Source organism: Salvelinus sp. IW2-2015, linkage group LG15 (assembly GCF_002910315.2).
Source record: "Salvelinus sp. IW2-2015 linkage group LG15, ASM291031v2, whole genome shotgun sequence".
NCBI lineage: Eukaryota > Metazoa > Chordata > Actinopteri > Salmoniformes > Salmonidae > Salvelinus > Salvelinus sp. IW2-2015.
Window position 1 is genome coordinate 14,149,252 of NC_036855.1, and position 16,190 is coordinate 14,165,441.

At 46.6% G+C, this 16,190-nt stretch overlaps 1 protein-coding gene across 3 annotated transcripts in view; it reads left to right on the plus strand.

Annotated features, from left to right (window-relative positions):
* Positions 1-16,190, plus strand: part of notch1b (notch receptor 1b) — a 49,589-nt gene that overhangs the window by 20,561 nt on the left and 12,838 nt on the right. For all 3 annotated transcript variants that reach the window (XM_024002886.2, XM_070446958.1, XM_070446959.1), the window contains exons 5-25: positions 3,072-3,194; positions 3,474-3,707; positions 3,980-4,135; positions 4,700-4,885; positions 5,074-5,187; positions 6,978-7,091; positions 7,432-7,665; positions 7,808-7,918; positions 8,673-8,865; positions 9,046-9,191; positions 9,306-9,419; positions 10,349-10,468; positions 10,635-10,787; positions 11,075-11,303; positions 11,597-11,798; positions 12,063-12,216; positions 13,144-13,328; positions 13,766-13,898; positions 14,458-14,715; positions 15,258-15,370; positions 15,534-16,105. In XM_024002886.2, coding sequence (XP_023858654.1) covers positions 3,072-3,194; positions 3,474-3,707; positions 3,980-4,135; positions 4,700-4,885; positions 5,074-5,187; positions 6,978-7,091; positions 7,432-7,665; positions 7,808-7,918; positions 8,673-8,865; positions 9,046-9,191; positions 9,306-9,419; positions 10,349-10,468; positions 10,635-10,787; positions 11,075-11,303; positions 11,597-11,798; positions 12,063-12,216; positions 13,144-13,328; positions 13,766-13,898; positions 14,458-14,715; positions 15,258-15,370; positions 15,534-16,105 — 3,844 coding nt within the window. The remainder of the gene's footprint in view (positions 1-3,071; positions 3,195-3,473; positions 3,708-3,979; positions 4,136-4,699; positions 4,886-5,073; positions 5,188-6,977; positions 7,092-7,431; positions 7,666-7,807; positions 7,919-8,672; positions 8,866-9,045; positions 9,192-9,305; positions 9,420-10,348; positions 10,469-10,634; positions 10,788-11,074; positions 11,304-11,596; positions 11,799-12,062; positions 12,217-13,143; positions 13,329-13,765; positions 13,899-14,457; positions 14,716-15,257; positions 15,371-15,533; positions 16,106-16,190) is intronic.

Sequence of the window (16,190 nt, forward strand, 5' to 3'; positions counted from 1 at the left end):
ATGGCTCGCACCGAAACGCCACTGTCAAAGAGAAATAATTGTGAATCAAGAGAAGTACTAGAATTGTCAACAATCCAATGGTGCTCAGATTCTACCTACGTGAAATTGGCAGTATAACCTCCTGAATGTCCCTCTTCTTTTCTTATGCAGCCAAGGTGCCAGACAATACTGTGGTGGTGTGTTGTGTAATACCAGAGCAGGATGGTTTCTGTTATATGAAGGGAAGCTGTGGTCTGGCTGGCTGTTTGTTCTGACTGACACAGACCAAAGGAGGGTTGCCACCGCTGCCATTCATTCCCCTCTGAAAAAGGAGGCCGTTGACTGCTTCAACTGTAAAATAGTTTCCCCTTGTTTTGAAAGGAACCAACCTGGCAATTTTGAAACTAGGAAAAACAAAGCAATTTTGGCGGGGCTGTGTGAGAGAGGGATGCAAAGAGACAAATATACTCAGATATACAATACGCTTCCTTGATATCAAATCAAATTGCATTTGTCACATGTGCCGAATACAATAGGTATTCAACAGACCTTACCATGAAATACTTACTAACGAGCCCTTAACCAACAATGCAGTGTTTTTTTTTTTAAGTACAAAAAATTTGCTTTATGAACTAAAGGAAAAATAATAACACAATATAATAGCAATAACGAGGCTATATACAAGGGGTAACGGTACCGAGTCAATGTGCAGGGGTATGGGTTAGTCGAGGTAATTGAGATACAGTGGCAAGAAAAAGTATGTGAACCCTTTGGAATGACCTGGATTTCTGCATAAATTGGTCATAACATTTGATCTGATCTTCATCTAGGTCACAACAATAGACAAACACAGTCTGCTTAAACTAATAACATACGGACAATTCTACATTTTCATGTCTTTATTGAACACACCGTGTAAACATTCACAGTGCAGAGTGGAAAAAGTATGTGAACCCTTGGATTTAATAACAGGTTAACCCTCCTTTGGCAGCAATAACCTCAATCAAATGTTTTCTGTAGATGCGGATCAGACCTGCACAACGGTCAGGAGGAATTTTGGACCATTCCTCTTTACAAAACTGTTTCAGTTCAGCGATATTCTTGGGATGTCTGGTGTGAACTGCTCTCTTGAGGTCATGCCACAGTATCTCATTTGGGTTGAGGTCAGGCCACTCCAGAAGGCGTATTTTCTTCTGTTGAAGCCATTTTGTTGTTGATTTACTTCTGTGTTTTGGGTCATTGTCCTGTTGCATCACCAACTTCTGTTGAGCTTCAATTGGCGGACAGATAGCCTTACATTCTCCTGCAAAATGTCTTGATAAACTTGGGAATTCATTTTTCTGTTGATGATGGCAAGCTGTCCAGGCCCTGAGGCAGCAAAATAGCCCCAAACCATGATGCTCCCTCCACCATAGTTTACAGTTGGGATGAGGTTTTGATGTTGGTGTGCTGTGCCTTTTTTTCTCCACACATAGTGTTGTGTGTTCCTTCCAAACAACTCAACTGTAGTTTAATCTGTCCACAGAATATTTTGCCAGTCGTGCTGTGGAACATCCAGGTGCACTTTGCAAACTTCAGACGTGCAGCAATGTTTTTTTGGACAGCAGTGGCTTCTTCCGTGGTGTCCTTCCATGAATACTATTCTTGTTTAGTGTTTTACGTATCGTAGTCTCATAAACAGAGATGTTAGCGTGTTCCAGAGATTTCTGTAAGTCTTTAGCTGACACTCTAGGATTCTTCTTAACCTCAATGAGCATTATGCGCTGTGCTCTTGCAGTCATCTTTGCAGGACAGCCACTCCTAGGGAGAGTAGCAACAGTGCTGAACTTTCTCCATTTATAGACAATTTGTCTTACCGTGGACTGATGAACATCAAGGCTTTTAGAGATACTTTTGTAACCCTTTCCAGCTTTATGCAAGTCAACAATTCTTAATCTTAAGTCTTCTGAGATCTATTTTGTTAGAGGCATGGTTCACAGCAGGCAATGCTTCTTGTGAATAGCACACTCAAATTGTGTGAGTGTTCTTTATAGGGCAGGGCAGCTCTAACCAACATCTCCAATCTCGTCTCATTGATTGGACTCCAGGTTAGTTGACTCCTGACTCCAATTAGGTTTTGGAGAAGCCATTAGCCTAGGGTTTCACATACTTTTCCCAACCTACACTGTGAATGTTTAAATTATGTATTCAATATACACAAGAGAAATACAATAATTTGTGTGTCAGGCACAGCACACTATGTCTGTCTATTGTTGTGACTTAGATGAAGATCAGAACAAATTTGCTGACCAATTTATGAGGAAATCCAGGTAATTCAAAGGAATGTGTGTGTGTGGTGTCAATATGCGTGTGTGTGTGTGTGTGTGTGTGTGTGTGTGTGTGTGTGTGTGTGTGTGTGTGTGTGTGTGTGTGTGTGTGTGTTGTGTGTGTGTGTGTGTGTGTGTGTGGTGTGTGTGTGTTGTGTGTGTGTGTGTGTGGTTAGAGTCCAGTGAGTGTACATCGAGCCTGTGCAAAAGAGTTTGAGCAAAAAATAAGAATAAAATAAGGGGGTAAATTGAAATAGTCCAGGTGGCCATTTGATTAACTGTTCAGCACTCTTATGGCTTGGGGGTAGAAGCTGTTAAAGAGCCTTTTGGTCCCAGACTTGGTGTTCCGGTACCACTTGCCGTGCGGTAGCAGAGAGAACAGTCTATGACTTGGGTAGCTGGAGTCTTTGACAATTTTTAGGGCTTTCCTGGCCCCAGTGATGTTCTGGGTTGTACGTACTACCCTCTGTAGCGCCTTGCGGTCGGATGCCGAGCAGGTGCCGTACCAAGCGGTGATGCAACCAGTCAAGATGCTCTCAATGGTGCAGCTGTAGAACTTTTTGAGGATCTGAGGGCCCATGCCAAATCTTTTCACCCTCATGAGACGAGTTGTTGTGTCCTTTTCATGACAGTGTTGGTATGTTTGAACCAGGATAGGTCCTTCGTGATGAGGACACCAAGGTACTTGAAGCCAAGGAAATGTAACATGACCCCTTCTGTTGAGATGGGACTTATTTAAAAACTACACTGTCTAATATGTGTGTACTTATGTCCTGTGCTCTCTAGGCTTCTCAGGTCAGAACTGTGACGCCAACATTGATGACTGTCCAAGACACGAGTGTCAGAATGGAGGAACCTGTGTGGACGGAGTTAACACCTATAACTGCCAATGCAAACCTGAATTCACAGGTAACTATACATACCCCCCGCTCACTAATTTCTACACTCACAGTAGAAGTTTGTCATAAATACAGATCTAGGATCAGATTACTGACCCTCAAACATATCTGTCCTTGCATCAGTGATTATGGTGTAACTTTTACCCTACTCCGATCTCTATAATGGAAGCCTCCTTTCTTTTAACTCGTATGATTAGTACTCATCTTTGTCTCTCTTTGACTCTTTTGACTTGTGTGTGTGCACTGGGGCTTGTTGATAAGGGCATTTACCCCATGTTCTCCCCTATAGGCCAGTTCTGTACAGAGGACGTTGACGAGTGCCAACTGATGCCCAACGCATGCCAGAATGGTGGAACGTGCCACAACATCTACGGTGCCTACCAGTGTGTGTGTGTCAACGGGTGGACGGGGGATGACTGCGGAGAGAATATTGACGACTGCGCAAATGCAGCCTGCTATCAGGGGGCCGTCTGCCACGACCGTGTGGCGTCCTTCTTTTGCGAGTGTCCCCATGGTCGCACAGGTGAGCCGATGGACTTTGGTCTTCTTCATTTCTCATAGATTTTCCATTTATCTGACCCTGAGCTTTGCACACTTGTATATCTACTACTTAATGCTAAATCTCTTGTGGTCACTAGGGATACTAAATAGGTAGTGTTTCCTCGTCCAGTGTTTCACAGCACAGATAGTTACTACATGGTTGAAAAGCAACAGCTACATAAATAACTTTAACGAAGTAAATACCTGCAACGACTAAACCAATCAACGTCTCCTGTTGTTCTTGTGCTGTGCCAGGTCTGCTGTGTCACCTGGATGACGCCTGTATCAGTAACCCCTGTCAGAAAGGATCCAACTGTGACACCAACCCCGTCAACGGCAAGGCCATCTGCACCTGTCCCCTGGGCTACTTTGGCGCCGCCTGTGACCAGGATGTTGACGAGTGCTCGCTGGGTAAGTAGACTCAGACCAGTGACGGATGCTTTTCATAAACAGCTTCTATCTCAAGGCCATCAGACTGTTAAACAGTAATCACTAACACAGAGAGGCTGCTGCCTACATACAGACTCAAATCATTGGCCACGTTAATACATGGATCTATAATCACTTTAAAAAAATGCCACTTTAATCATGTTTACATATCTTACATCACTCATCTCATATGTATATACTGTATCTTATACCATCTATTTACATTTGTGTGTATTAGGTAGTTGTTGTGAAACTGTTAGATTACTTGTTAGATATTACTGCACGGTCGGAACTAGAAGCACAAGCATTTCGCTACACTCGCATTAACATCTGCTAACCATGTGTATGTGACCAATAAAATGTGATTTGATCTGAACACACATTAGATCACTACAGGAATAGGTTTGGTTAGTTTGAACTAGAAATGTGAATCGCTCAACACCAGAGAGGGCAGAGACACAGACAGGTAGCACACAGCAGCACGAAGGAGCACGCCCTGCAATGCGTTCGTTAAGGTACACTCCATGTCTCTCTCGCTCTGTCTAGGTGGCAACCCCTGTGAGCACGGAGGGAAGTGCCTGAACACCAAGGGATCGTTCCAGTGTAAGTGTCAGCCCGGCTTCTCTGGAGCTCGCTGTGAACACGACATCAACGAGTGCCTCTCCAACCCCTGCCAGAACGAAGCCACCTGCCTCGACCAGATAGGAGGCTTCCACTGCATCTGTATGCCAGGTAACACACATACACACACACAGTTAATTACCAACATCAGTATAAGTTCTTCTTGCTCGCAAGTTTAAAGACACCTTTTTAATCAAAGGGTGACCACACTTTAAACCTAATAAAGTCAGGAAATTTGGCAAAGTTACTGTACACTGACTAACTAACCGTGCCTTGTTTCCCTTGCTAATTGGTTAAAGGCTACGAGGGACTGTTCTGCCAGATCAATACGGACGAGTGCGCCAACAACCCCTGCCTGAACAATGGGAAGTGTATCGATAAGATCAACACCTTCCACTGCCAGTGCCCCACAGGTGAGCCCCGGTGCGTCGCAGCGGGAGGAGGGGGGGTCGATCACCCCCCCCGGACAGGACGGGCGCGGGAGGCGGACTCTAATCCTTGCCTCAGGCAGGCTTTACCAGGCCAGCTCCCGACGAGGAGGAAAATCCATGAGGAAGTTGACACTTTGAACAAGTTTTTACTCTCAACTCTGATGAGTGTGCAGTTCAACTTGGTTTGGATGTAGCTAGCCACAAGAACGTTAATTGAGAACTAAGGAAAGAAGGACTAAGAATAGCAGCTGAAATAGTGTTGTGTTTCCACGTATTGAATTTCTGTATAGTTGGAGAAGCTGTTGTGAGCTTTCAGTTTTGTGTGTAGTAAAGTTTTGAATTTCGATGATTTTATGAGGTATTTCTCCAGGGGTTCCAGTGGGGTCAGACTATGTGACGAGAGACATTGAGGGTTTTGTGGGCAGAGGAATGCTCTGATGGATAAACGCGAGGCCGACCGACACAGAGGAAGGTTTCTCACCCTCTAAAATGCGTTTTGGTTTCCATTCTTTCACCAGAGCTACTGGGCTGGACGGATTTCTGGAGGAAAATAGTGCAGTTCTCAGTCGGTTCGGATCAAAGACCGTTCAGAGAGAAAGGCAGGAGGCTCCTTGTGTTGAGAAAGTGCAGTTAGGAAGCTGAGGAATTAATTGTAGGGAGGTACAGCAGAGAACACAAGAGCTTAGCTTCTGAAAAGCCACCCCATGTATATGGGACAGGACAGGAGAGAGGCCTGAATGAGACAGTGGTGAAAGTGGAAGGGGTAGGAGGCGGTGTTGGGGTACTGGAGGGGACTGAGACACATAGACGGTTATGCTCTAAGGGGGGGCGAGAGGGGAATTGCCTTCTTGAGATGTAAATTTGTTCCTGTGTAAGCCCAGGCTGGGGTAGGGTAGGGTCCTCTCCTTTCATTTCTGTACACACCATCTCCATGGAAACCCCACTGGGGCAGTTTGAAATGTCTGATTCCAGGAGCCTGGGCTAAATCTCCTCTCTGTGTTGTGTGTGAGGTAACGTTAGCATGGGCAGTCTAAAGCAAAAGGGACTCTGTGTTGTGAATGTGAAAATCCACTGGGAGCGGAGCAAACAGCTAGACATGTAGCTACTTCCTATCTGGGTTAGTGACCACTGGGATGTCTGGCTGGCTGCTTGGCTTAGACCCCTGTGTTCCAATAGGGGGGGGGGGGGGTCTCTTAATCTCTTTATCAAACAGAATCCATCTTCTTACCGCTTAGAATGTTAATGTGCTCCAGCAACAGAAGTTGTAAGAAGAAACAAACTAAAACAGATTAGAATAACTAGAGAAAAAATGGGAGCCTGCTGGTTGATTTTGAATGACGAGGGATTTGAATAGCTGAGTTCAGAGGTCAAGCTAGCCCTGTTGGGAGAAGCAGGCGGGGAAAGGGGCGAGACCAGGACGGGAGAATGCACATTGTGATGGAAAAGTTTTGGTGGACAAAAGAGGCAACCGGCTCGGCTTCGCGTTGCATAGAGCGGACAGTCCTCCCTTTGTCTCTCACCCCTGGTCATGAGGCCTTGGAAGCCACCCCCCCCCCCCCTTTTTGGGAGCAGTGGTGAAAAGGAGTAGAAGGAAAGAACACAGTAAGCTGTAGTACGACAGGCATTTTGATTCATATGCAGCCATCTCTGTCATTGAGGGCTCTCATCATAATGTATGTAGGCTTCCAGGGATAGAGTGGGCATAGTTTGGGCTTGGTAAGATCACTCTAATGAACCACTCACTCACTCCCTACATCTTCTTGTTTTTCCAGGCTTTGCTGGGAACCTTTGCCAGATAGATATTGATGAGTGCTCCAGCACGCCTTGCAAGAATGGCGCCAAGTGCACGGATGGCCCCAATAAGTACACCTGTGAATGCACTGAAGGTATAAAAACAGAACGTTGTTATATTTGGTAACACACGTTTATTTTCCCTCGACTCCAATCCCGTTCAATATATTGAACAGATGTGAGTGGAGCAATGGTGCAAATTAAAAACACTCACAAAAGCTCTGATGAGGCCTTGGGGCTGATATGTAAGCTTAATAAAGAGCAGTGATACTAGCAGGAGCAGTGTGCGCGTTTCGTCTTTTTACTCATAAAAACAACAATAAAACAACAAACATAGATTTCAAAAGAAACTAAAACTGATTGAATGTTTTCTGGCTCCTGAATAGAATGGAGAGAAATTAGACTAAAGTGACCAACTCCATGTCTTTCTACCAGGTTACACGGGGCAACACTGTGAGACTGACATCAATGAGTGTTTCTCGGACCCCTGTCACTATGGTACTTGTAAGGATGGCCTGGCCTCCTTCACCTGCTACTGCCGCCTTGGTTACACGGGCCGGCTGTGTGAGACCAACATTAACGAGTGTCTGAGTCAGCCCTGTCGGAACGGAGGCATCTGCCAGGACCGCGAGAACTCCTACATCTGCACCTGTCCCAAGGGCACCACAGGTCAGACACACACACACACACACACACACAAATACTTCTCCTCTTAACTCTAAATTGTCCTTCACAATAAAATCATCCAGATGTACTTTCACCTGTGAAAATGTAATGATAGAAACTTTGATGCTAATTTCTTTGCCCCTAGGTATAAACTGTGAAGTCAACCTGGACGACTGCAAGAGCAAGCCATGTGACTACGGGACATGCCTCGACAAGATCAACGGCTACGAGTGTGCCTGTGAGCCCGGCTACAGCGGTAAGTAGATACTGTAGGGGACCAGTTTGTCCGACTGTGGCAACCCAGGTGGAGACTTGAAGTGGGTACTCCTACCGCTGTGCGTGTGCGTCTCCTATTCAGACCTCAGGCGAGGGGAGGACAACAAGGGCGTAGAGGGCAGCATGAAGGGATGGAAGAGAGGGAGGGGTAACAGATGGTGAGCAAACGCACTCCTTTTGAGGCCTTCCGTGGCGGTGTCACTTTCCAGCCCCTCCCTGTCCCCAACCTGCTGCCTAGACACACAAGCTGGCCTCTCTCGCCAGGCCCTGAAAGGACCAACACCCACCGGGGATTTCACAGGAGAAAAGATCCCCTGAAAGATTCCTGAAAGTTGATCTTTTAAAAGGGGAGAAGTTGGTCTATGCTGAATGGCTGCGGTGCTTCAATTGGCCGACAAAAGCAGACTTAAAAACCCCATGTTTCTCGAGATGGATGCATTTACTTTGGGGACATAGAGCCCATTGTGTGGTCCATTGTCTGGTGTAGTATGGGTTGTGCTTTGTGTTTTACTTCAAAATTATATCTTCATAGAAATCTAACCAAAGTCCAAACTCCAAAGACTACAAAATAATATTATGTTAGGTCTAACCATAAAGCATTATTCATTTGTATCATTTTTGTTAAACCAATTCCATGCGTTTGTAAACCACAAACGTTCCTAGTGGTATAAAGTTGAGGCGCTACTATACGAGGGGTCGGAGAAGTAAACATGTTCACGGGTTCTGCTTCACAGGGACCATGTGCAACATCAACATTGATGAGTGTGACCTCAACCCGTGTCACAATGGTGGCACCTGCATCGATGGCATCAACAGCTTCACCTGTTTGTGCCCAGAGGGTTACCATGACACCACCTGCCTCTTCCAGGTCAACGAGTGCCTTAGCAACCCCTGTATCCATGGCCACTGTCAAGACAAAGTCAACGGGTGAGTCTGCCTCTTTCATCTGTCTCCATGGCTCCTCCTCCGAAGGAAACTACTTAATTGTGTTTAATTTACATCTAGAAATCTTCCCTACATGTATGGTATGGAACTATGAATATACAGTATCAAAGTGAAAGATAATGTATGTTTCTATAATACTGAGCTTTTCCATCTTGTCCTTAGTTACAACTGTCTGTGTGACAATGGCTGGAGTGGCAAGAACTGTGACATCAACAACAACGAGTGCGAGTCCAACCCCTGCATGAACGGAGGCACCTGCAAGGATATGACCAGCGGATACGTCTGCTCATGTAGAGTGGGCTTCACTGGTGAGTTAGTGTGTGTGTGTCTTTGTGTGTGTGGTCCTCTAGATCGCACTCCCACCATCAATACATTGTACTGTTTTTATCTATTTGACCTGGACTTTGACCTTTTGATTCCAGGTCCAAGTTGTCAGACGAACATCAACGAATGTGCCTCCAATCCATGTCTGAACCAAGGGACCTGCATCGATGATGTCGCTGGCTACAAGTGCAACTGCCTACTCCCATATACCGGTATTGTCTGAGTGTCTGTCTAAGTGTGCTGTTTTGTATTCCCTTGCTGTGGGGCTCTACGTTGTTGCTTCTCTACGGCATTGGACATACAGGAAAAACACGCTCTGGAAGACCAAGCTGTCGATGAAAGTTCAGCAGCAATCCTTCCTCTTGGCTAAAAGACTCCAGCGTCTGCTGTGTTGACGTTGGCCCTCCATGACAACTTTGCAAGTGTCCCTGATAACAACACAATATTTTATCACGTCCTTTCCTTTCCTCCCTTGTTGTATTATTTGAAAAAACAGATAATGATGGACTGCCTTTGGGCAAGCACATTTGTTATTTATTCCCAGCCTTTTTGGAAAAATTCACACAGCGTTGGGACCTGAAATAATAGGGGTTGGGAACGAACGACCCGGCTGCTTGACACATTTCCTGTTTGCAGACTTCCTGTCTCACAGAACAGCAAATGCCTTGACAATAGCAGGAAACGTCAGCCTGCTTCCTGTCCGCGCTGGGTGTCGTGAAAACAGAAAGGGAATTGTCTCTGCAGGCCCAAACAGCTCTGCTCTCGAACACTCACAGAGCTTTACACTGTGGGCAAGAAGCCTCCTGATATCCTCCTGAATGAAGTGTTTAAATGTCCAATGAAAGCATTATCTACATAGGGCGGTCTATCCAGACACCCACTACTTCCTGTCATGATACTCTGGTTCCGACAAACAATAGTATTAGACATGATAATAATATGAGCATTTTAATATTGAGCATAGTTAATGTCTGTTTGTGTGTGTGTGTGTGTGTGTGTGTGTGTGCTGTCTCTTATACACATCTAGATGTGTATAAGAGACAGGAATGTCTGTTTGTGTGTGTGTGTGTGTGTGTGTGTGTGTGTGTGTGTGTGTGTGTGTGTGTGTGTGTGTGTGTGTGTGTGTGTGTGTGTGTGATAGGTGAGAACTGTGAGACCCTGCTGGCACCCTGCAGCACCAAACCCTGCAAGAACGCAGGTGTGTGTCAGGAGTCTGAGGACTACGAGAACTTCTCCTGTGTGTGTCCAGAGGGCTGGCAAGGTGAGGGAGCAATATCTTAATAGTAGATTGTGTCATTCTTATGCATTTATATACACATATGAAAATAGACAAAATATCAAAAAAAAAGAAGAAAAATGGGCAAACGATCTCAGTGATGTATGTGTAGTAATCCTCGCCCCTCCCTCATCTCCCCTACCGTCTATAGGCCAGACCTGTGAGGTGGACATTAACGAGTGTGTGAAGAACCCCTGTCTCAATGGGGCCACCTGCGAGAACACCAAAGGCAACTACCGCTGTGGCTGCAAGGCCGGCTACGCTGGTCGCAACTGCGAGACCAACATTGACGACTGCAAGCCCAGTAAGTCTCCTTTCCTCTCATCTTCATGACTTCCTCATGAAAACAGGTGGATATGAGACAGTGGCCATGTCTCAATTCTGTGAAGTTGCTCCCTCTCCTGGGCTCTTTTTTTATGACTGATAGGTTAAAAACTCGATAGGCCTCTAAAATATCTCTATAACATCTGCCTTGTGATCAGTGGGGGGAGAAAAAAAAATACAAGAAAGGAAGCTAATCGAGACTATTGAGCCGCAGCCAGTGTGCTAAGCTATCAGCTAACTTTTCTCCCTCCTCGCTCTCGTCCTTAGACCCCTGCAGCAATGGAGGTTTCTGCCGGGACGAAGTGGACAACTTTGTGTGCACCTGCCTGCCTGGTTTCCGTGGCACTAAGTGTGAGGAGGACATCAACGAGTGTGACAGTAACCCATGTAAGAATGGAGCCAACTGTACCGACTGTGTCAACAGCTACACCTGCACCTGTCCCTCTGGCTTCAGTGGGATACACTGTGAGAACAACACACCTGACTGCACTGAGAGGTGAAGAGAGCTCGGACTCCTATTTCTTTCTGTTTTATCTTCCTCACATGGCCTGTTGCGTCTCTGTCACAAACGATGAATATAGCTTTGACCAAACTCTTTTTTTCTCCTGTCCACTTCTGCCCCCTGTGGCAGAAAGTTTAATAACACTAAATGACTATCCTGTTATAGCCCAAGATGTTCACACTTATTAAGTCACTTTACTAATTGGACTAATAAAAACATTGAATCCGGCTTTAACATGATACGTCTGGTATTGATTTATTGATGTTTTGATGGTCTTTTATCCCCAGCTCTTGTTTCAACGGTGGGACTTGTCTGGACGGCATCAACACCTACACCTGCCTGTGCCCACCTGGCTTCACTGGCAGCTACTGCCAACACGACATCAACGAGTGTGACTCCAGGCCCTGCCTGAACGGAGGCACCTGCCAGGACAGCTATGGCACCTACAAGTGCATCTGTCTCCAGGGCTACACTGGACTCAACTGCCAGGTACAGTGTAGGCCCAGTAAAATGTGACTTTATACTGGCTGTAGGCAATATACCATGTTGCTATTGTCAAATAAAATGTGCTTTTAGGAATCAAATACTTGGCTAAACAAAGGTGGTATGAATACATTTAAGTTAACGCGCACTACAAACGTTCGCTATAATGATGTTTGTAGCTGCGAAACAACCGTGTACATTTCCAGTCACTTTCACCTGTCTACTCACCTAGTGACTAACTGTGTCTATGGTGTGTCTGTTTCTCCTCAGAATCTGGTACGCTGGTGTGACTCGTCTCCCTGTAAGAACGGGGGCACCTGTTGGCAGACTGGCACCACTTACAGCTGTGAGTGCCAGACCGGCTGGACAGGGCTCTACTGCGATGTGCCAAGCGTCTCCTGCGAGGTGGCAGCCAAACAAAGAGGCGTTAACACTGGGTGTGTGTGTGTGTGTGTGTGTGTGTGTGTGTGTTGTGTGTGTGTGTGTGTGTGTGGTGTGTGTGTGTGTGTGTGTGTGTTGTGTGTGTGGACGTGTTTAACTATTCTTGTGGGGACCAGAAGGCTCTACAAGAATAGTAAACAAAGTAAAAATTGACCAACTGGGACATTTTGTTAGTCCCCACAAGGTCAAATGCTATTTCTAGGGGGTTTAGGGTTAAGGTAGAATTAGTGTTAGGGTTAGAATTAAGTTAAATATTAAGTTAGGCTAGGGTTAGTTGTAGGGTTAGGAGCTTAGGTGTTAGGGTTTTAGGTGGTTAGGATAAAGTTTAGGTTTTTGTTAGGGTTAGGGTTTTAGGGCTAAGGTCGCCTACCAGAAGTAAACGTGCGTTTCAGCAATATTGAGCGGTTCAGAACATAGCCCGTCCAAAATCCAGCGTTGGAACGTTGGTGTGAGCGTGTGTGTTTTCAGACGCTTAGGTTTTTTAAGGGTTAGGGTTATGGATGGTTAGGAATGTGAGCGGTGTGATTCTGTCGTTGGTTACTACTAATCAAATATGTGTATTAACACTCAGTACTCTGTGGTAATTAGGATTTTGAATTGGACTTGAATTGTATGTTCCCCACAAGGTTAGCCTGTACAAGACTTGTCGTTTGTGATCGTGTGTGTCGAAGTTGTTGCGTGCTTGTGGTTGTGTGTGTGTGTGCTGTTGTGGTTGTTGATGGTGTGCTGATGGTGTGCCCTGTGTGAATGTGGGTGTTGTTGGTAGTTTGTGTGTGTGGTGTGTGTGTGTGTGTGAACGCCTGCATGTATGAGGTTGGATGTGTTTTTTTGTTGTGTTAGTATCAATCTCACACCTGTAACATAAACACTTGACTACATGTTCTTCCTCTCTCTGCCCTCCCGCCTCCAGGTGTGGAGGTAGTTGCTCTGTGTCGAAACTCAGGCCAGTGTCTGGACGCTGGGAACACCCACTACTGCCACTGCCAGGCGGGCTACACTGGCAGCTACTGTGAGGAGCAGGTGGATGAGTGCACCCCCAACCCCTGTCAGAATGGAGCCACCTGCACTGACTTCCTAGGAGGGTACTCCTGCAAGGTAGGCTGCTCACTGGGAACACAGCACTATCCACTTATTTCTCAGGCCCTGGGTGAAACGCATAACAAATGTGACCTGATGGTGAAACGATACCTAGGCTGAACAGTGATTCTACGCCAGAAATGTTTATTTTGAAGTGTTTCCTGGTCTTGGTCTGGTAGAAACATTGTCAGACATTCTCACTTTGAAATGATCATCACGTTTTTGGGTCGTGTAAATAAGTGTGTTGGTGCCCTTTCTAAGTGATTCTCCCTATTAAACCCCCACTGTCTAGACTGGTGAAGGATGTTTATAAACAGACACACACACTGCTCATTTGTGGAGATCTCTGATGGAGAATTTGCTGACCTGTGTGGAAAACTAGCAAAAACAGCCAGGTAAACAGAAACGGCCTTGTTTCATGTCAGTCGTTGATTTGGCTTTTTCTCCTCTCTCAGTGCGTGGCAGGATACGTCGGGACGAATTGCTCCAACGAGATCAATGAGTGTTTCTCCCAGCCGTGCCAGAATGGGGGCACCTGCATTGACCTGATCAATACCTACAAATGCTCCTGTCCCAGGGGAACCCAAGGTCAGAGCCCCACCACCCACCTCCACACACACCATCTCCCACTTCTATCCGTCCATCCTCTCCTCTGGTGTCTTCTCCCTCTTTCTCTATCCCTCTCTCCTCTCCTCTGCTCTTCTCCACCCTCCCACTCTCTCTTACTCTCTATCCCTCACTCCTCTGTTCCTCTCCGTACTCCCACTCTTTGTCTCTCTCTCTCTCTCTCGCTCTCTACCTACCTCTCTCAATCCACCACACTTCATTAATTAGGGCTTAACAGCGTCCAGCACATGTCTGAAACTCTCCTCCCCGTCAAATGCAGGATTGATTTATCTCCTGGACATAAAGGGTGTGTTTCTTGTAGGTCAGCTGAAGTACTGTTGAAATGAATGTTGCCCCCCCAAAAGTGTGGTTATATAGGGAGCAAACAAGAGCAAACATCACAAAACGGTAAATTAAAATGTGTATCGAACCATTGTAGGTCGTAGGATCCTCCTATGATGCCTTGATGGTGTCCCGTCTGAGTGTTTAGGCTGACTGTTCCTCCCCTCTTCCTCCCTCCCTCCTGACCTTTACCTCTCAGGCGTTCACTGTGAGATCAACATAGATGACTGCAACCCCTTCACAGACCCCGTCACCAATGAGCCCAAGTGCTTCAACAAGGGGAAGTGTGTTGACAGGGTGGGAGGTTACCACTGTATCTGTCCCGCCGGCTACGTAGGGGAGCGCTGTGAGGGGGACGTCAACGAGTGCCTGTCCAACCCATGTGACCTGCGCGGGACACACAACTGCGTCCAGCTCACCAACAACTACCGCTGCGATTGCCGTACTGGATACACAGGTAACATTTAATGTGCAGGAGGGTGATGTGATGGATCTGGCTGGAGAGTGACTGCAGCGCAGGGTTGGGTTTAGTTTCATGTTAATTACAGTTATTTCATGGGGTTGAGTATGGGAAAGCAAAGACTAGGGGACAATAATGTAGACTTTTTTTATATAGTCTTTTTCGAGACGAATCACCTTGGACCTGCAGGAGAAATGTCCCCCCCAAAAAATACCTTAAAATTTTTTCTATAGTCCCAAATGATAAGTATTTACCCTATATGACAGGACTCTCTAATGCTGTTCCTGGAGAGCTACCTTCCTGTAGGTTTTCGCTCCAACCCTACTCTAGTAGACCCGATTCCAATAATTAACTGGTTGATAAGCTGAATCGGCTTAGTTACACCTGGGGTTGGAGTGAAAACCTACAGGAGGGTAACTCTCCAGGAACAGGGTTGGAGACTCCTGCTCCATGGCATTAACCGTTAACCTGTGATTGTCTTATTGATAAGGGAACGTTTCATATCCTTGATGTAACCATCTCTCTCTGTGACCCTACAGGAGAGCGTTGTGACACGGTGTTTGACGGCTGTAAGGGCAAACCCTGTCGTAACGGAGGGACATGTGCCGTAGCCAGCAACACTCCTCACGGCTTCATCTGCAAGTGTCCACCTGTAAGTTCACACACAAGCACGGCTGCTGCCGTAGTTCTGCCAAAGACACCGTATAAGAGACATTCAGCAGATGTGTTGCACTGTGTTTTCATTCATTCAACATCCTGTAATACATTTAATAGTATTACTACATTGACACGTTTCCTCTCCTTCCCCTCTACAGGGCTACACTGGCTCCACCTGTGAGTACGATGCCCACTCCTGTGGCAATCTTCACTGTCGTAACGGTGGCACCTGCGTCTCCGGACACAAGAACCCCAAGTGTCTCTGTACCTCCTCGTTCACGGGGCCAGAGTGTGAATACCCCACAGACAACCCTTGTAACACCAACCCTTGCTACAACGGGGGAACCTGTGAGTACAGCTCAGAGGCTCCGTACTACCACTGCGTCTGCCCCACCAACTTCAACGGCCTGCTATGTCACATCCTGGACTACAGCTTCCTGGGTGGGTTCGGCCGTGACATCACCCCCCCGCCGGAGGTGGAGGTGAGCTGTGAGATCCCCCAGTGTGAGGAAACGAAGGGGAACAAGTTCTGTGATATGTTGTGCAACAACCACGCGTGTGGCTGGGACGGGGGCGACTGCTCGCTCAACTTCAACGACCCGTGGAAGAACTGCACGTCGTCCCTGCAGTGCTGGCGCTACTTCAACGACGGGAAGTGTGACGAGCAGTGCAACAACGCCGGGTGTCTCTACGATGGCTTTGACTGTCAGAACCTGGAGGGCCAGTGCAAGTGAGTGAGACGCTTGCCATCAGGGGCTGAATACAATACTCGATAAGGGGAGGCCAATCCACCTTGAGACCTACTGGCTATGCAG